Below are 20,352 nucleotides of genomic sequence, written 5' to 3'. Positions count from 1 at the left end.
ATTTCTTCCTAAGCGTCGAATCGTCGAGGTGATTCTACGGAGTAATCGCCTACGTTAGATTTCCTCATTCGTTCACGAATTTTCATATTCTCATATCGATTTTTATCAACAGAGCGCTTTGAATATACAAATCCACCGATGCCTAGTACTGTAATAATGCCCCTGTGGACAAAAACAAATATGTATCAAAGTAAGTACGGTTCCAAGCTGCGAAATATTTTCCGAATCACACAATCCAATGAATTGCACTGCAGATACTCTGCAACAAGAGCTTACCAGCCGATTCCGATTCTACCGAGATGTCCTATTTGCATAATCGTACTAAAATTAGAAGAAACAGATGGAAATTTATGTAGTAAATCATGTATTTGCTTGATTTTTGGTTTTTACTATAGCTCTTACGAAACAGCACACACATGAAATCGCTGCACGCGCACCATTCGTGACAGTTTGGTTGGTTGATACACTTTACGCGAAAAGTGCCTAACAGAAACGTTAAAATAACCTAAATGTGGGTAGATTGGGTGTAATTGATATAACCTATTGGTTACGCGAAACCCAAGTAAAACAATGCTTTGTGTGACCAAGTTGGTTGTTTAGCTACTCACGGATTTCTGATTTTTATATATATATATATATATATATATATATATATATATATATATATATATATATATATATATATATATATATATATATATATATATATATATATATATATATATATATATATATATATATATATATATATATATATATATATATATATATATATATATATATATATATATATATATATATATATATATATATATATATATATATATATATATATATATGTTTTATATAGTGTAATTTTCTGAGCAAAACGTGATGTTTTCAAAATTTTATATCATTGTTTTTCGATTTTTAAGCGAAGAATAAAAACACATACATAAGTTTTTTTGTTACGCGTTGCCACACAGTACCCCGCACGCTCGTGAAAAGTAACACAGCGAATGAATTAGTTTTAATTAAATTTCATAAGTTGCATGGAAACGTCAAAAAATGAATACCGCATTTGGTGATTCTGTGTAATTTTTACACTGATTTTAGATTAATCTAGAATAACTCATTTTTGAATTTACCACTATAACTCAATTTTGAGTAGCAAGCATGAAAAAACGACACCATTATTTGACACGAGTGAAAAGGCGGCACCATGATTCAACATTTGTGCGCCATTATTTAGCCTTTGCGGCCGTGTTATCTATTCTTGTGGCTATTTGAGTGATTCCAAAATATGAGAAAATCGCTGGGAAGGTGGTCACGGACATTTTAAAAAGCTTTAAGGTACACATATAAACTTTTTTCATTATTCATTCTAAAGAACCAAAAGTTTTCAGGTTGTTCGTGTCATCAGGAAAATTGTGGGAGAGTAAAATATCAAGTGATTATGCATCACAAAAAAAAGAGCAAAATATACTCAAAAAATAAATATAATTAGACACCGTTTAGATTTTGTTTGTTTTGTTCTGACTGTTACCGGCACAAACCTCCCTCTCTACGCTAACATCGCATTTCAAACTGAGTGGTTTTCAATTCTTAAACTGAGTACTTTTAAATTCTGAAAATGGTTAGTTTTAAATTCAAAAATAAATATTTCTATATTCAAAAATTTGATAGTTTCAAAATCTAAATCTGTGTAGGTTTTAATTTTAAAACTGAGTAGTTTTAAATTCAATAAATGGATAATTTTGTACACATAAACTGATATTTTTTAAGAACTAAATGAGTTTTATTAAACACAAAAAATGAGTTCAATTGTATACATCATTCTGAATAATAAATACACAGTATTTGCCCATACTATGGTTACACAATTTTGAATAACAACAGAGTTACTCAATTTTCGTGTTGTTCCACTTTTTATGAAAATGAATTGTTTTCTAATCATTTTTGAATTCATTTTAGGGAGCGTGCGTACTCTTTTTTATCAAACTACTCGATAAATAATGAACGAAATGAATTTTCCCTTTTTTCGGCTTCATCGAGCCTCAATAAAAATTCCATAAGTAATTTTCAAGAAGTTCTTTACAAAATCAATGCAGCATTTTTCGAGTGGGAACGAGACAAATGCAGGGCTGCGTAGGTACACTGCCTTCATAAACTACTCAAACAGTGATTTTATTCAGAGAGTGGTACCATTCGAGTAGTTCATTTTGCATCAAATTTTTTTGGAAAATTTCTTCCTGAGTGTTACGTTGTCTTATGTATGTGGTGGTACCGCTCGAGTAGTTCATTTTGTACCAACTTTTTTGTAAGATTTCTTCCTGAGTGTTACGAATGTCTTATGTATGTGGTAATTGTTAATGCGTCACTTGTGTAGGCTGACCAGACGTACCGTTTTGAACGGGACAGTACCATTTTTTCGACTATTTTTAACCGTCCCGCCTTTTTCCCATTTTGTACCGTTTTAGAGACTTCTTGAAAAATTGGGTTGTTTAGCTATATCAGTTTTTATGTCATCAAAAAGATCTGCGTTTTCTAGGTAAAACGTGATTTAAAAAAAATTTCTATCGTTGTCCTTCGCTTTTCAAATCACGATTTAAAACTGCTCGAAATCTGCTCGAAATCGCTACTGACAGTTCGCCCACATACATAAGACATACGTAACACTGGCGTTTTTTTCTGGTACACTTTGCCCCATAGTACTCCGTACCTCGCCCTGTCAAACTGCTCGATAAATAATGAACAAAATGAATTTTCTTTTTCTCGGCCTTATCGAGCCCCAAAGAAAATCCCATAAGGAACTGTCAAAAAGTTATTCACAAAATCAATGCAGCATTTTTCGAGTAGGAACGAGACAAATGCAGGGCTGCGCAGGTACACTGCCTTTAAAAACAACTCAAACAGAGGTTTTTTTTTACAGGGGTTGGTACTTTCGAGTAGTTCATTTTGTACCAACTTTTTTGGAAGATTTCTTCCTAAGTGTTACGTATGTCTTATGTATGTGGTTCGCCCATATACCAACTGTCATTGTAGCGAATTAGAGCGAATATTCATTCTTCATTTAAAAATCGAAGGATTATGATATAATGTTTTAAAAAATCAAAACTCTTGAAAGATTACACCGGTGATGCTTTGTTAAATTTAACTGAACCAAGGTACAGGTTTACTGTTGGATTAATATGTGTAGTTGAAACTTCGGAAAAACACATATCACATACATAAGACATACGTAACACTGGCGTTTTTTTCTGGTACACTTTGCCCCATAGTACTTCGTACCTCGCCCTGTCAAACTGCTCGATAAATAATGAACAAAATGAATTTTTTTTTCTCGGCCTTATCGAGCCCCAAAGAAAATCCCATAAGGAACTGTCAAAAAGTTATTCACAAAATCAATGCAGCATTTTTCGAGTAGGAACGAGACAAATGCAGGGCTGTGCAGGTACACTGCCTTTAAAAACAACTCAAACAGAGGTTTTTTTTACAGAGGTTGGTGCTTTCGAGTAGTTCATTTTGTACCAACTTTTTTGGAAGTTTTTTTCCTAAGTGTTACGTATGTCTTATGTATGTGCACATATTCTTTATCACGCTTAATTACAACACTTTTCATCCAATCCTAACATTATCACCTTATTTATTTACATTGCTCGATTGGTACCCTCATTTGACACTGATTTGGTTCCATTGGTTTCATCCATGGTGAGTAGAACATGGTGCAACCACATACATAAGACATACGTAACACTGGCGTTTTATTCTGGCACACGTTGCCCCATAGTACTCCGTACCTCGCCCTGTCAAACTGCTCGATAAATAATGAACAAAATGAATTTTCTTTTTCTCGGCCTTACCGAGTCCCAAAGAAAATCCCATAAGGAACTGTCAAAAAGTTATTTACAAAATCAATGCAGCATTTTTCGAGTAGGAACGAGACAAATGCAGGGCTGCGCAGGTACACTGCCTTCAAAAACAACTCAAACAGAGGTTTTTTTCACAGAGGTTGGTACTTTCGAGTAGTTCATTTTGTACCAACTTTTTTGGAAGATTTCTCCCTGAGTGTTACGTATGTCTTATGTATGTGGTGCAACTGTTTGACCAAAAAGTAGGCGCGGGGTGAGGACGCGTTTTTCACTTTGGAGGGTTGGAGACGAAACATCACTATGCAACAGCGAATAACCACATACATAAGAAATCTTCCAAAAAAGTTGGTACAAAATGAACTACTCGAAAGTACCAACCTCTGTAAAAAAACCTCTGTTTGAGTAGTTTATGGAGGTTGTGTACCTGCACAGCCCTGCATTTGTCTCGTTCCCACTCGACAAATGCTGCATTGATTTTGTAAACAACTTTTTGACAGTTTTGTGAGGGATTTTGTTGAGGGCTTTAGTAGAGCCGCGATGAAGAAAATTCATTCCGTTCATTTTCGTCGAGCAGTTCATACTGGTGTTGATATCGGGTGATGTGGGGCAAAGAGTACAAAAAAAAAAATCGCCAGTGTTACGTATGTCTAAGTATGTGGAATAACTTTTTCGTGTTTGTTGATATATTCTTACCAACTAGGCAATTGAATACCGCAAATTCAGGTGTTTTAAGTTGGAATTTTTTTCCTATATTAATGAATAGGGACCATTCATTAATGATGTCACGCGTTTAGGGGGGGGGGGGGTTTCAATTATTGTGACATTTTGTGACATATGGGGGAGGGGGGGTTAGCTTGAGTGTGACATCACATTTCAACAAAAAAAAATAAATAAAAATGTCACATACCTAACCACAGAGATCAACTCAGAACTATTTATAATATTTGCATCATTCATTTATAGTTCTACGATCCCTTCTTTTGCTTAAGATTTGCTTTAAATAAAATAAACGACAATTTTTTTCTCCTTAAAAAAGCATAATGTTCTTTAATTCCGTTTCACCGTGCATGTCATTTATGAATGACAGCGCAATTTCATCAATTTTTAGTGTCTCTCAATCCAATCAATACAAAAATTGTGACAAAACGTAAATAAAAATGCTTGGTTATTGTAACATGTGGAGAATATTCGGGTTGCGAATTGAGTGAAGAAGAGGAACTAAATATTGATGGTTTTTCAAAAATCAGCAGCAGTTAATGTCTCGGCTTTCTATGTCGTCGATATGCGACTCCATCAGCAGCATTCTTGGACTAAGAACTAAACGCCTTTTCTAGTTATCTTATATAATCTTATTTTCTTTTTAGTTTCAGTTTTTCTTTCAGTAAAATCGTTCTTATTAGGAAAAAAAAAAATTCCTAACAAATTTCTCAATTTCAATCAATTATCACCAAAGAAGGGGGAGGGGGATATTAAAACGTGACGTAGTTAAGGGGGGGGTCAAGGAAGTTGTGACAACTTGTGACAAGGGGGAGGGGGGAGTTAATTTGTTCCAAATTTGCGTGACACCATTAATGGATCGTCCCATCTTGGTAGCAAGGTATGTAGTATTGCCACATTTATAATTTAAATGCATCCAAATGATATATTATGAGATGCGATAATTTTTATGCCCTAGTTGTTTATAAACAAACCTACTCGCTGGCAATTTTTTTCCAATATGGCTGATTCTTCTTTTGAAATACCGTTACACCATGTCTTTACACATCATGGTTTCATCTTTGCGCGACTCTATATTATAAACTTAGACTTTGCTATTCCCGAATAGATCACTTTTTACGCTATTCCCGTCTGATCATTCGTGATCAGAAATCGGAAGAAGCTGCTTAACATAATAGACCAAAAATGGTAAAAAGTGATGAAAGTCGAAGCAACGAGATGCGATGATTCACAGTTTGAAGGAAACAAAAGCAGCTTTACACGGGTTTGCACGTTTACTAGTGTGCGTAGGTGAAAAGTCACTTATCTCTATTGTGTGACATTATAGATCATTGCACGATGACGTCGCAAAACAAGAAGAAGAAAGAGATTTGACAGGTGTCGCGGGTTTGTTTATATAGTAAAATTTTCGGCTCGAATAAAAATGCGGAAGTGTCTTGTTAAAAATTGCGTTTCCAAGGATAAACCAAAAGATCACAGTAATGAATTCGCATAGGCGGAGAGTTTTTTCATGTTTTTTCCTACTCGTATCATTTATTTTCACTCCTATAACATAAAAAGTGCATGAAACACCTTGTAAACAAACCCGTGGGAAATGTCAGAAAAGTGAGGTTATTTTTCGTGTACGACGCACAGAAAAAACAGAAAATTTCATTAACGGAATCAAACGATAATTTATTAAAACTGCTCGAAAATTGTGGTAAAATGTGTGTGCACTGTAAAAGTTTACTCTGTTTATGGCTCTGTGAGCACCTTTTTATTCGACTGTACCTTGCTCTCTAGAGAAGCGTCAAATTTGCCGTCAAAACGCCATTCTCACTCCAGTTGAATAGGTGAGAAATCTGATCAGAAAAAAAGAAGAAGCAAACTGCGCGAGATTTCGGTGGTTGGTTTTGGTGAAAATTTTCAAAAATACCTCTGGTAATAACCAGTTTAGCAAGAAAAATTGTTCTGCAGTGTACAGGCATCCCACAAGCATCACAGAGGTAGTACGCAGTTGTTAGCTGGGTCAGAAAAGTCTTTCCCTCTAGGTACAAAGCGATGCCGTCTAAGAAGAAAAAGTACAATGCACGATTTCCGGCGGTAAGTAGCGGAGCAATCTGGCCATTTCAAGATATATTCCAACTTGGTACTGTTACACTATACGAGGGAATAGGCCTGGGTGTTGATTTGGTTTACAAATTGAATTTGTGCAAATGCGAAGCATTTAGCTGTTTTTGTTTTGTTTTTCTAGGGAAGAATCAAGAAGATAATGCAAACGGATGAAGAAGTTGGAAAAGTGGCGCAAGCAGTCCCCGTTATTATCTATATCCTTTTCAAAAGAACAAATTTTTGTTTATTTTCAGAAAGTTTATACTGTATCAAGATTTTTTTCCTTAACCTAGATTAAATAACACCTCGGACATTGGAGCTTTTCGTTGAATCTTTACTAACCAAAACTCTTCGCATCACTAATGCACGAAATGCTAAAACGCTATCACCATCGCATATGAAACAGTGCATCATTTCTGAGAATCGATTCGATTTTTTGCGTGATTTGGTTAAAAACATCCCGGATATCGGAGTGAATGAGGATCAACATTCTGGGTCTGAGACTGGTTTTGGAAGTGAGACGACTATTCCTCCGACAACCACATCATCGTCTACATCGAATGGTGGTAGTAATGTTACTGCAAATCCGTCCGCAAACGAGGCCGCCAGTAGTGCGACTTCTAGTGGACTGGCGATACAAAGGGCGGAGTCTCACGCTACAGTCGGAAGTAACTATGCAAGTGCTCTGCTAACTCAGTCAAAGCAGCCAATCTTAGTTCAACAGCAACAACCACCGCAAACAAATGCGATGAAACGAACATTGAATCACACTAATAGTTTAAATTTCTACAAAGAAATCTCGTTGGAGGACTCTGCTGGGAGAAGCAATGTCAGAGAGCCACCACCGAAGTTAAGCAGGTTACACTCAGCACCGGCTGGAACAACAATAACAGCAACGAATTCGGCTCCCTTCAAAATTAACATATTGCCCACGACCAATGCTGCAGTTGCACCGACAGACGTGAACCAAACTTATCCGCAACGACAGACTATCGCAAACAGCGGAGGTGCGCCTGGTAATAGTAATTTCAAGGTTAGTTGATAGCTTGATATACATTATGCTGTTTAATTATATGTATTTTTTTTTATTCTAACAGATCACCTACAAAATTGAGCAAGTTGCTGCCGGTTCATCAGGTACTGTTGCCACAAAGTCTATTAAACTCGATCAGCCAGTAATAAAGTTGGATTATTCCAACCTGCAACTGCCGATGACGATGGCTGCCACTGACCCGCAACCGAAGCCTGTTGTCCGATCGCATCAGGTGCAACCAACAATCAAGATCGACCTTAGCAATATTACCAACTTTAGTTCCAAGGCGATACAGCCAGGAAGTGCTGTGAGCATCAAGCAAGTGCCTTCAACGCCCACTGCCAGCACACCCTCGACCCCTCTTTCTGCCCTGAGCAGTGCCTCTTCAACAGCTTCATCGTCTACAGCGTCGAGTAGCAAGAACCCCTATATCTTTCAACATTCTACAGCGGGTTGCTCCTCCGCCACACAGCAGGCTTCGTCCGTATCATCGACTTCTGCTCCAAATTCCAGTGTAGCACCGCCGTATTCCGCAGCGTTCTCTACGATTCCTGGCATGGATGAAGACTATGATGATATTTAACTTTTCACAGTTCCGTGGTGTAGAGTAAGTAGGAGTTTTGCTAGTTAACTAGTTTATTGATCTTCTTTTTTGCCGATTCTAATGCATTTATACGATATGCATCAGCCTTTTTTCTGTTCTCCATTTTGCGGCTGATCTGAGTCGCCAAAATATGTTAAAATATAAACTTTCCAGCAAACTACATAACGATCGAAATTGCAAAACGTGTACAGAAACGCTGTTTCATAATTGCTACCTAAGTGTAAGTTGTTTGTTTTAACTTGTAAGCTTTAATACATGCTGAGAAGCAAGAACACGAGAGCTGTATTATAATTTCTCATTATTTTAAAACAATAAAATTGTGTTTTAAGATTGCACCTGTTTGTAGCGGAGTGCATCAATCTACACACATTTCGTACCTATACAGCTGTTGTTGTAGAGCCAGGGATTTGCAGTAATTATGTTTCCGATTGGTTACACACACACCCACACAGACACACGAACTTTTTGAGTCACATTGTACAACAATTCGAGCTGATATCGATGAATAAATTTATTTAGGTTTACGCGAAATTGGAATTGGGATAGAAATGCAGAGAATTTCCCTAGGGTGTTAGAATAGTTTGAAACTCGTCTATGGAGTTTGGTGACATTACACTTTGACCAACATTTGTAGATCGAGAAATGAGTTTTCAAAAATAGTATTAAAAAGACTTGAAAATGTTATTGGGCATTTTTTCTTTCACTTTATTTCATTTCTGAACGAAATATACTAATAATATGCAAAAAATTCAAGATTTCGAGTAAGTAAGAGTTGCTTAAATGACTGATGTTACCAAACTCAAAAAGTTACTGAGTAAATTGTTGTGAAATTCTTCAAGGGACAAGATTGATAGATGAACAACTATGTGATCAGTTCTTTCATATCATCTATAATTCAACAAGAACCAGCAATAGTCAGCTTTGTTTATTTCACATCATATCAAGCTTAATCATTCGTTCCGCAGAATTTCCAGTTCCTCCGGTATCGCGTGTATCCGTAGTTGTTTCTCCATCAGCAAATCTAGCAGATGGGAAAGTTCTTGTGGTGCAAAAAACGCTCCATCCAGATACAATGCCTTATTCCATGGGCAAGCCTCCAGGGCAAGGTATAAAGTTTTCCGACACTGTTCCAGCACATTGTCCTGACCGACCGTAGCAATCGACTGGTTGAAGCTGGGTTGATCGAAAAGTTCTCTCAGGTACAACCTCCACAGCAAAGCATTTTGGCGCAATGATGATTCCCGCCTGACGCTGTGCTTAAGTAAATTCAACAACCGGCGCTTGTACGTTGTTTCTCCCTCTTTAGAAGGCTGCCCTAAGCTTGAATCGTGTATGTAGTAAGAACTGCGTATACGGCCGGCTACAGTCAACAGAAGAACCGAACGAATGGTCAAATATTTGCCAAGAATCGTGCGAATCTGAAACCAGGAGAACGATTCGGAAAAGGCACAAAACCGAATGGCGGCCGCGTTCTCCGGAAATTCGTGTAAAATGCGGTCTACGGCCTGCAGTAAGCAATTATTGGAGTATTCGTCGAAACGGAAGGTAAGAATTTTCAAATATATTTCGTATAACTGCTCGCGAATGAACAGGTGCCTCTGATTGGTTGAATTGTTGAAGTGAAATAGAAAACCTTCGAGTTTCCGGGTGGTTTCCGTTTTGGACTTGACTAGCGCCAGGTAGTAGATATATGCCTTCATGGTGTTGATAAGCGGATTGACGGCAAAATACTGTTCCAGTAATAAGAATTCAGCTTGATCATCACTGGATAGCAGGCGAGTTGCGCGCTCGTTAAGTTTCTGCAATGCAAGAAGTTTTACCGGATCTTTTGGCGGTTCAAAATTTTCATCAAAGCATATCTGTTTGGGATTCAAGGCCAGCGTTGTTAATAGGTAAATTGCCTGAGCTTTCTTCTTTTCTTTTATTAGGATATCTGTTACACTGAGTATCAGCGCATACAGATCATCGTCAGAGGTGTCGTCATATTGAGAGGAGAAAACTTGGACCGAAATGTTGAAAATTTTCATACAGCTATCGCCAAATCCTTCCATCTCGTATTCAATCAGGCCATATTCTATGTAGAAGCGTAAGTTGTTTGGATATTTACTGTTTTTCAACAAATTTTTAACACGACTTCTACAGGATTTCTTGCGTTGATCAGCTAGAGGTCCGGATATTTTATCAAAAACAACCAAAATCCGCTCAAGTCTTAGATAAAGAAGAAGAAGAATAACATGCTTCTCGTCTGTGAAATGCTCCGATGTCGCAACAATTAGCTCACGCATAAGGTCAAGATATGATTCAAAAGCGAGATTAGTGTTGATGAACGATGGAGGTGTGTTGAGCTCTTTGATTAAACTTAAAACGGCGAGATCATATTTTTTACTCCTGTTAATTTCTAGAAACAAAGGTAACAACTGCTCCGAATGATCTGCCTCGTATGTTTCAGGTTTAAAAAAATTACATCTCTCGAACGCGTTACTTTCGAACGGATACTTCATCAGTTTGAGAATTAAAATGACCAGATCGAAGCTGTACTCTCGATTGATTAGAGGGTATACAAAGCCGACAATGTCTTCCTGTAGTACCATTCGCTGTGGGTCACTGCACATCTTGGTCCCCCCAAATGGCAGGAAATGAAAAGCCCCACGCAGTTTCTCGATTCTCAACCATATTTCATTCATGGGCAATCCTGACTTCAAAATGAGTTCCTCATACTCGATCAATTGAGTGTAATGTTCCGGGGATACAAAAAGCTGCTTGCCGTTAGCGAAATCGGTACTCACGTTCAATCCAACCGCCAGTTGTACTAATCCAAAGAACTGCTCCCATAGACCAGACTGCCTACAAAACAGTGAGCATTTTTTGAAAAACTTCAACATAACTTCATCGCTGCGCTTCGCTAAAAAAAGCGACCGTATGCTCTTTTCATACAGACGAAGTACATTGGGAGCAATGCATTGAGCCATCGCTCCTTGTTTGTTAGCAATCAATGCGTCCCACAGCAGGACATTGGTGTTATCTTTAGATATCAGACGCTCGATCATTTCTAGCACTTCATCCGTTGGGAAAACTTTCACAATTTGTTCTAACCATAAAGTAAGAAGTTCGTTACTGTCCGGATGTTGTCGCATAGCTTTTTCAAGTATAGTCAGCTCTGCTTTATTATTCTGATAGCTGTCGATGTGAGTCGGATGGTCTGCTTTGTAACGGAAATATTCCACCCATTTTTCCACAGAATCATCAACCCTAGCAGCCTTCTCGAGTTCGAATTCTTTTTCTAACGAAACAGCAGCCCTATGTTCTAACTCTTTGATGTTTCTGTGGTATTTGAAATATCGTTGCTTTTGCTCTATTTTATTGTTGTTTGTTCGAAAGTGGAATCGGTACGGTCCCAGTCTGTAACGAGGACACGCTGGCTTGTGCAGTGTTTCCACTGTCAAGTAAATTTTCAAACCCTCCAAGTCCGTGTAGTATTCGTGTTCTGAAACGTGAACTGGCTGCTGGGTGGTTTTCTTCTTATCTGCTTCAACATCGGAACTACTTCGATGGCGACGTTTTTTATGTTTCTTGCCCTTCTTTTTCGTTTTACGTCTAGGGATTTTGCTCTGTTCATTAGCATGGGAGTGATCCGAATCAGAATCCGATTCTGCAGGTTCAGTAACTGGGAATGCTATGTAACTTTGGTTGGTTAGCCAGGATAGGTCACTCGGTTTCGCTGGCACAGATGCTGTAAAAATGCAACTTTGTTCAACTGGCTCATATAATCAAATAATAACAGTACTTACCACCTTCAGAGCTATTAGAAGCAGGAGTTGAGTAAGCCGGAAACAAAGACATGCTTATTTCAAAAACAGTTTAATTAAACGAGCGTAACTTCTTTGCGATTTAGTAAAAAAAAAAAAAAAAAAACAAACATCTGAAAATCAAGAGCTGTGCTCAGCTCTACTACGATTTGAGGGTTAACTATTGTCTTGAATTTTTGTTTGTTTACGAAGTCAGAGATATCAGAAAATTATAGCAACAGCTTCTTGTTACAGATGGGCGTACTCCTATCGATTGGCGTTGACGGTGTTGCTGATATTTGTTTGGTTTCTGCGTGCGAAAAAAAAAGAAGGAAATATTTTTGCTTTTGTCATCACGCACATTTTGACAATTACATAAGAGAGTTCACGCAGGTGCGAACAGCCTTCGAAATCTCTTTCAACGCGAATAAACCGAATTGACGGTACGATTTTTTTGTGACCGCTCGGTATGAGTAGTTTAACGTGAACTACCAAAAGGACGTATTCGCATGGACCTATTTACGTCATGTGTTCGTGCCAGTCGATGAGGAAAACATAAACAAATCGTTGTTTTGTTTGCAATGCTACGTTTTTAGCTAGCAATACTCAGAGGGAGAGATATGCGAAGAGAGTGTTGTGAGCCAAACGAACATGTCGAAATTCGAGCCAAACGAACAAGAAAGGTCACACATTGAAAGGTATTGCAATAAGGTTTTATAAAGAATATATTTATTTTTACACGTTTTTCATGTTCTATTGCTAAAACATGAATTGAGAATGCTCCAAAGTTGCTTCATCACAGTGATTTTTAACTGGTGGTTCACAAACCCTTAATATGGTCTACAGAATAATGATGAAAGTATATAAAATTAAACATAAACATAAAATTTAACACCTTCACGGTTTTTGTGATGCACTTTTTTATTCCCCAGGACTTCCACCGTCACCATCAGCTATACGAGCCGAATTAAAAAGTTAGTAAACATTGTGCTTTGAGAAGAGATCTGGCACCTCTGATATGTGAAACCTAGTTGCCAAATCAGCGTTTTTTTTCATCGCTTATCTCTCCCTCTGAGGATCTCTATTTTTAGCAGCTGGACAAATATTCGGTTGAACACTTATTATATGTTTTAAACTCGGTTCTTAATATACTTTTCGTTTGTTTCGTTCTAGGGCTAGACAACTTTATTTTTAAGAGAAATATTTCGGTAGTATCATACACACTCAATCAGATAATAAAAGTTCGGTAATTATTATTACAATTTCGATCGGTAAGTTTAAGAAAATACAGAGTAGTTTGTAAATTTGATACAACTTTACATATTTTCTGTATTCAGCGAATAATTTTACTGAATACTGCTATACTTTCTGCTGAACTGTTCGGTAAATTAAACTTTTACCGAATATTGGTAAAAAACTACCGGACCAACTATAGTGCTGTCAAATTTTCTCTATTCGTTGTTCTCCTTCTGGTTGTCAAGTCACATTCTCGGTTCCATTGGAACATTGAAAAAAAAAAACCTGCAAAAAAAAACGGAGAATGTTTCCCAACAACTTCAGCATAAAGATGATCGCATAGAACAAATTTTTCGTAAGTATATGATGATAAAATTTGTAAATGTAAAATATTCTTATTTGCTTCTACTTCCGAGCATCTGTTGCATGCTACGTAAATAGTTTACACCGCCATGTTAATGGACACATCCGGAAGATCCTCGGCTTTAAGACTATGAGCACAACTGGCATGAGGTTCATGCACAGTCCACAGCAATAAAAAACTTTAATTGATTTTCGCTCGTACACACTTATAGCGAATTTCTTGATTCCACTAGCTCACCTCGTTTTGACCTGGAAGCGCACTAACTGCTGTCAAAACCCTTCTTTGTTCGCTCGATTTTGACCCAGTTTTGACCTGGCGTGATGCCCGAAGCGCACTGTAAAATTTGTCAGTTTCAACCCACCATTTCTTTATTCCACTGTGTGCGGGCAAAACTGCCATTTAAGACGCAAGTAAGAAAGAGATGCCAGATAATTGTTTACGAACTTAGCACGTGCGGTGGTGGGTTGAAGCTGACAAATTTTAAAGTGTGCTTCGGGCAGCACAGCAGGTCAAAATCGAGCGAACAAAGAAGGGTTTTGACAGCAGTTAGTGCGCTTCCAGGTCAAAACGAGATGAGCTGGTGGAATAAAGAAAATTCGCTATATGGTGGCGAACCAGCTTGTGGCAGAAAGCCACCTTAATATTGTGAGTTTCACTGAAACTTATTCGCCGCGCTATAAACCGAAACTCTGAAACCAAATGCCCTTCTTGGTTGCCGAATCGATTATATTTTCCTCGGGACACTGTAAGCAACAGCCAAAGTTAAATCTACCTGTCTTGGCAACTCTTTCCAAAATCAAAACAAACTTCGATTCTGGCAGCACACTGAAGGCGACGTCAGGGGTGCCAGGGGTACGGATTACTCTAATATAGATTGATATCATAATGCTTAAAACAGAAACCACGAAGTGAGTATATGATCCAATAGATTTTCCTCTGGTGATTAGTAATCCTTTTTAGTCTCCACTGTCCCCAGCAGTGATTTCTTCAAGGATTTTCCTGATTCTTTAACAATGAAGGTTAATGCAAATAAGAACAGCATAAATCTGGCAACTCAGCGCGGCCTTTGATTCAAGCGCGGTGTTTGGATTACACACTTAGATTTTATTGCCGAGAACTCAACAGCTGATAAATTCAGCGAAATGTTCTACAAGTTTTCGGCAGAATTTTCAAGAACTTCGGCAAACGAAATTTAATACCTGCTGAATTACGGTAGATCGATGTATTTGCTGAATGTTCGTCGAAATATATTGCTGACATTTGTTAAAAAATTCGCCGAGCTCCATCGGTTGTTGGGAAGTTCGCCGAGATAAATTAAGTGTGTAGACCGCGTTCAGTTTTGGGCAAATCTCTTAATAAAGTAAAAAAAAAGAAATTCGCTATAAGTGTGTACCTAGGACAGGACGTGACAAGAGAAACCAAAAATCACCCAAAGTTCTGTCAAAGCGAAAGCCCTCTCTAATTGGTCGATTTTACTTAGCGCACTGTTAAATTTTGTTATTAGTCGGTACGGTTGGCCGTGCTGCGAAAACTATCGATATTTTTTGTTCACACTGTTTTTGCTTACCAAGTGAATGAACAGCTTTTGTTCAACAATTTTTTGAAACTTTTTCATACACTATACCACAGATAACAGACATTCATGTTCATAAAAAGAAATTTGAAAATCGTGTGTAAAAATATGAATCAAAATACGTTAATACACTAACGACATCTGTCTTGTGGTGCCCCAGTTGCACTGCATAAATATTGCTGTAGCGATATTTTATCGATATCAGTGCTTGGTTTGCAAGCGACAAACGCGCCACATAACGGGAGCATTACCACTTAGTGGTAAATGGCGGTTGCAAGCTTTTACACATCTTTTGAAAAGAAGATGAACGTCTGTGCTCTGAGACTATACTGTGTAATGTCTATAAAAATCAACATTCGAAATGTTATTCACGTTTTTGAAACTACGTATGATAAACAATAGCAGATTCATTTCATGAAAAGCAAGACGAACCCAAAATTAGTTGAAATTATGGCTGGTTCAAACAAATTTAACATATATCTTAAAATCAATTGAACTAGCATCATCAAATGAAACAATTAAAATTGAAATCCAGAACTTGGAAAATCCTTGATATTTATATTTTGCTAATTAAACATTTTTGGAAACACCGGCAAGCGTCGTGCCGAAAAATCACAATGTTGCATGAGGGCAATTTCGAACGAAAAGAAGAATAACTAGAAGCCACTTGTCACGTCCTGTCCTAGGTGTGTACGAGTGAAAATCAATTAAGTTTTTTACTGCTGTGGACTGTGCATGAGCCTCATGCCAGTTGTGCTCATACACACTCAATCACATTTTTACTGGTCGGTAATTTTTTTTACAGTTTTCGATCTGTTAATCAAGAAAATTACCGAGATTTCAGCTTTCTCAGCAACAATTACTGACTTTTAGTGTAAACTTCCTTGATTTACTGAACTTGGCTAACAAAAATGCCAATATTTCTGTAAAAAAGTCACCTTACTGTACAAAGTCAACAGTCTGTAAAATAGAGCAACGAGTTTTCAGTAATTACAAAATTTTACTGAACCATCAGCAAAATTTTCAGAAAATCACTGACCACTGTAAATTAGGCTCTTTGATGCGCGCCATTTTATGTTTTATTTTCTGTGTTGCGGTTGTGAAAAAGTGAACAAATGGAAGATATTTTATATCAATTAAAGCAGGTGGATACAGGAGTGGAGGACATTTTTCGTAAGTAAAGTCATTTATCGTTGTTTTTTTGTGTGCAAAGTTATTTGAATGCTTTCATGAATATCGACATGTTTAGTGACGTAAAAACATACTCTAAACAAAAAGCTTTTCTTGAAAATCTCGCAGTTCAAATTCCCGAACCAGTGGACAAATGTGTGGGAAAACGCATCGCAATGCTCCATGTCAACAGTATTCCTCGACTAGAAACGATTAACGAAACCTTTACATATTTACCGATCATTGAAACATTGAAGCTCATATTTAGAGACCCACAGAACAGAATGTTACTCATGTCAAATAATTTTCAAGGAACGACGGGTGTCAAGGAGTATGGTTCGTTCAAGACAGGTTTGCTTTATGAGTCAAGCGAATATTTTAAGAAATATTTCAAGGCAATAATGTTGAATATCTATGAGGACGATGTTGAGCTTGGTAACGCTCTAAGTTCAAGAGCAGGGAGAAATAAAATCGCAAATTTTATGTTCAAAGTTCAAAACTTTCCCGACAAATGGAATAACTCTCCAAAGACAATATTTCCTTACTGAGCCCCAGCGCAAACTTTTTTTGTCGAATCTGCACTGTTTCTCGTTCTGAGTTCAAAAATGATCCGTTCAAGAAATTTCCTGTAAGAACGCTTGATTGGTATAACAAAAAACTAGATGCTGTTCAATGTAGCAAATTAAAACCATCTGCATGCGGCTTAAAAAAACTGGTTGTATTTTAAACCAACTTGAAAATTACCATATTATCAATAATTGGTCACTAGACCCAATGCACGATTTGGCAGAAGGCGTGATTCCTCAAACGTTGCAATTAGTCATGAGCGAATATTCTAAGCAAAAGGATTTAGGTTTCACCGCGCAGTTCATCAACAACCGCATCGATAATTTCAAATTCGGTTATGTGGACCGGAAGAATCGGCCCATGGGTAATATTCCCAGAGAATGCAATTTAATGACAATGATTGGACATCTAATTAACATCACGAGGATTGTTCTATCGCCAATTGTATCTGAAGATATGCTCGATGAGCATGTACGACTTTTCACTGAAAATTTTGTGAACATTTTGAGAAAAGAATAAACAAACTTCACCATTTGCAACACTATTCTGATTGCATAAAGCATACCGGTAGTATGAACCAATCGAATTGTCTTCCATATGAGCAAAAAAATAAACCTGCTAAACGACAAGCGGCAGTGTGTCGGAATTTTAAAAACATAAGTAAAAGTTTGGCCAAACGGCAATGTATTGAATTGGTGATTGAAATTCTCGAAAGACCATTCCGAAATATAACAATCTTGAAGCCGAATGCGATTACGGGTATAGAAACACTCAGTCATGTTCATGTAGCCGAGGAATACAACAACATGTATAGCCTGAACTCTGTGAAATTCAACGGAATCGAATTCAGAATAAATCTTCTGGTTTCTATCAGAAATCACCAGAACATGAGTTTTCCGTCATACGGCATTATTAAAGAGATCGTCGAAATCGATGGTGAAATACATTTTTTGTTGCGATTATGTGAAACTCTAGAGTACTATAACTTCCTGCAGGCATATGAGGTGGATGAACTTGAAACTTATCAATTATTTCACATAGACGATGTTCTCCAACACACAGTTTTTGCGTTCTGGACCACCTACAATAGTAACATTAAATTTGTATCGAGACGCTTTTTCAATCAAGATTACTGAAAATTCAAATTTGAAAACACGCATAACGAACTCGCTATAAATTTTTGATCTGTTTTACTTAGTATATGACGACATGCTATACCGATAATACATACGAGTAACAAGCAAATCAGCCACTCAAAGGTAAACGTCACTTCGGGGAACATAATGAAAATACAATCATTATTGCTTATGTACGTAACAGTTTTTTATCTTTACCATTTAGTTAGCAAATTATATCTTTTTACTCACGTTTGGTCTCCTTCTGTTACTTATCCGTACTATAACAACCTGTATTAGAACAGCCCGTACTTTTAGAAATTCGTACTAACTATAACGGAGTAATCCTATAATCGTGACATTTAGGTTAAGCGATTATAATTTAATTTAAATTTTACCTTTTACCAGACTTTTAGCTTATAAGAAAACCCGTACTAATAATTTAAGTTAGATGTAGGTATAATAACAATGAATTATTAGATGTAAGTATAATTATAAATGTAATCTAATTCCGGTAGCATAAAAAAAACTCCTTCTGAACCTCGTTTATCAGTAACTTAAGCGAGCTCACTCTGACAACCTTTTACCTTTTTCTGCTCTTCCTTTTATCTGTCAATACACTCGTAGACAGTTGAGCATCCAGGGTTGCTCATCGGCCGTCGGCGGCTCAAGATTGTACAGATGGAGGTGCATCACATCCCACAGGGTTGTGACAGTATGTAACCAGTAACTGCAAATGCAAAACTAAGGGATCATTCAAATAATACATAACGCTCTAGGGGGTGGGGGGGGGGTATTCAGCGGAGCGTTATATTGCATGTGGCAAACATGTAAAATTGCGTTACATGGGTGTGGGTGGGTATTGAAAATTGCCAAATTCCGCGTTATGTAATATTTGAATGGTTCCTAACTAACAGTAGTCGTGCTTTCGTATTACGTGTACGATGTGTAATCTGGCAACGAATTTCTTTATTTCATCAGCTCACTTCGTTCTGACCAGAGTCTATGTGTATATAGAGTCGCGCAAAGAGAAAATCTATCATTTCGGCAACACAGTTTTTATGCCGTTTGTTGCCAAGAACTATACAGTTCTGTTTTCCACCATGCATAACCGAATATCATTTTTTGTAATTCTTCTCAGGGTACACAGTTTTGAAAAATTACACCGGTGATGCTTTGTTAAATTTAACTGAGCCAGTGTACATGTTCAATGTTGGATTTAAAACATGTAGTTAAAACTTCGGAAAAACACATATTCTTTATCACGCTTAATTACAACACTTTTCATCCACTCCTAACATTATCACCTTGTTTATTTACATTGCTCGATTGGTACCCTTGTTTGACACTGATTTGGTTCTTCTGGTTTCATCTTTGCGCGACTCTATATTATAAACATAGACTCTGGTTTTGACCTGGTGCCAACCTAATTGCCGTCAAAACCAGTGATGCCACATATACAGGTTGATCTGCATTTATACAGTTTTTCTGCGTATTTTTCATACAGATATCTGTATATATTGGCCATGACGACTCTGTTGATATTGGTTTGGTTTTCACTTGCAAAAGTGAAGGAGGGAAATATTTTTGCTTTTGTTTTCACACATAAATTGACAATTGCAATGAGAATTTGCGTAGGTGCGAACAGCCTTAAAAATCTCTTTTACTTGTATCAGGGCCAATTCCTGAGTAGATTTGCACTCAACCAGTGGAAAAAAATTCGCACTCACCCAGTGGAATAACGGAATTCGCCCCTTTTGAATCTTTGTATACACGAACGGTTGTCAAATAAAGTAAAGGCACAGAGTGGTTTAATGGTAGCTCCTAAAATAATGCAAGTCGTAATCGTATTTTCTAATCTTATTCATAGTGCGATCTCCTGTCTGCAGAATTGTCTCTAGAATAAATAAAGCAAACTAAACTGTTTTCTAGCCTAATTATATGTTTTTATTAACGTTGCAGAGTCTGAAGGTATTGACGATTTGGATATTTTCTTAGAATTAGATGAACACGATTTCACACGACTGCAGTTGAAAACAAAAACGATTAAACATATCAAACGCATTCAGAAGGAAATATCTTCTATGCCTACAAATGAAGAATTTGCAATAGAAATGCTTGAATATCCTATAAACGATGCTACGGAGACGATTGCCGAACATGCAGAAATTTTCGATCAGGAGGGAAACCAGGATCCAATCGAAGGTTGCCATGATAAAAATGAAGTTAATCCATTCCACGAAATA

General features: G+C 37.2%; 3 protein-coding genes across 6 annotated transcripts; 1 reads left to right on the top strand and 2 right to left on the bottom strand.

The window, feature by feature from the left end:
- Window positions 1-8: 8 nt before the first annotated feature.
- On the bottom strand, window positions 9-18,453 carry LOC129723565 (uncharacterized). Of its 4 annotated transcripts, none has more exons than XM_055677875.1 (3): window positions 18,359-18,453; window positions 277-321; window positions 9-162 (listed from the first exon to the last, which is right to left on the bottom strand). In XM_055677875.1, the coding sequence occupies exons 2-3, from the start codon at window positions 312-314 to the stop codon at window positions 9-11; spliced, it is 192 nt and encodes a 63-aa protein (XP_055533850.1). In that variant the 5' UTR covers window positions 315-321; window positions 18,359-18,453. The 4 variants fall into 4 exon arrangements, with proteins under 4 accessions (XP_055533850.1, XP_055533848.1, XP_055533847.1 ...); XM_055677873.1 differs by lacking the exon at window positions 18,359-18,453 and adding an exon at window positions 391-483; XM_055677872.1 differs by lacking the exon at window positions 18,359-18,453 and adding an exon at window positions 403-462.
- Window positions 6,341-8,819, top strand: LOC129723562 (uncharacterized). Its single transcript, XM_055677868.1, has 4 exons — window positions 6,341-6,650; window positions 6,802-6,872; window positions 6,963-7,692; window positions 7,757-8,819. The coding sequence occupies exons 1-4, from the start codon at window positions 6,609-6,611 to the stop codon at window positions 8,273-8,275; spliced, it is 1,362 nt and encodes a 453-aa protein (XP_055533843.1). The 5' UTR covers window positions 6,341-6,608; the 3' UTR covers window positions 8,276-8,819.
- LOC129723559 (nuclear exosome regulator NRDE2) lies at window positions 9,199-12,345 on the bottom strand. Its single transcript, XM_055677863.1, has 2 exons — window positions 12,085-12,345; window positions 9,199-12,026 (listed from the first exon to the last, which is right to left on the bottom strand). The coding sequence occupies exons 1-2, from the start codon at window positions 12,134-12,136 to the stop codon at window positions 9,247-9,249; spliced, it is 2,832 nt and encodes a 943-aa protein (XP_055533838.1). The 5' UTR covers window positions 12,137-12,345; the 3' UTR covers window positions 9,199-9,246.
- Window positions 18,454-20,352: the final 1,899 nt, after the last annotated feature.

This window comes from Wyeomyia smithii, chromosome 2 (genome assembly GCF_029784165.1).
Source record: "Wyeomyia smithii strain HCP4-BCI-WySm-NY-G18 chromosome 2, ASM2978416v1, whole genome shotgun sequence".
Taxonomy (NCBI): domain Eukaryota; kingdom Metazoa; phylum Arthropoda; class Insecta; order Diptera; family Culicidae; genus Wyeomyia; species Wyeomyia smithii.
This window is presented reverse-complemented; position numbering and strand designations above follow the sequence as displayed.

Excerpts from the sequence above, each read along its gene's own strand:
- LOC129723565 (XM_055677872.1), bottom strand. The coding sequence starts at position 440 with ATGGTGCGCGTGCAGCGATTTCATGTGTGTGCTGTTTC. Across the intron at positions 322-402 it reads TTTCATGTGTGTGCTGTTTC|TACGATTATGCAAATAGGAC; the intron begins GTAAGAGCTATA and ends TTCTAATTTTAG. Across the intron at positions 163-276 it reads GGTAGAATCGGAATCGGCTG|GGGCATTATTACAGTACTAG; the intron begins GTAAGCTCTTGT and ends TTTTGTCCACAG.
- LOC129723562 (XM_055677868.1), top strand. The coding sequence starts at position 6,609 with ATGCCGTCTAAGAAGAAAAAGTACAATGCACGATTTCCGGCG. Across the intron at positions 6,873-6,962 it reads CAAGCAGTCCCCGTTATTAT|ACCTCGGACATTGGAGCTTT; the intron begins CTATATCCTTTT and ends AGATTAAATAAC. Across the intron at positions 7,693-7,756 it reads CTGGTAATAGTAATTTCAAG|ATCACCTACAAAATTGAGCA; the intron begins GTTAGTTGATAG and ends TTATTCTAACAG.
- LOC129723559 (XM_055677863.1), bottom strand. The coding sequence starts at position 12,136 with ATGTCTTTGTTTCCGGCTTACTCAACTCCTGCTTCTAATAGCTCTGAA. Across the intron at positions 12,027-12,084 it reads TTCTAATAGCTCTGAAGGTG|CATCTGTGCCAGCGAAACCG; the intron begins GTAAGTACTGTT and ends GCATTTTTACAG.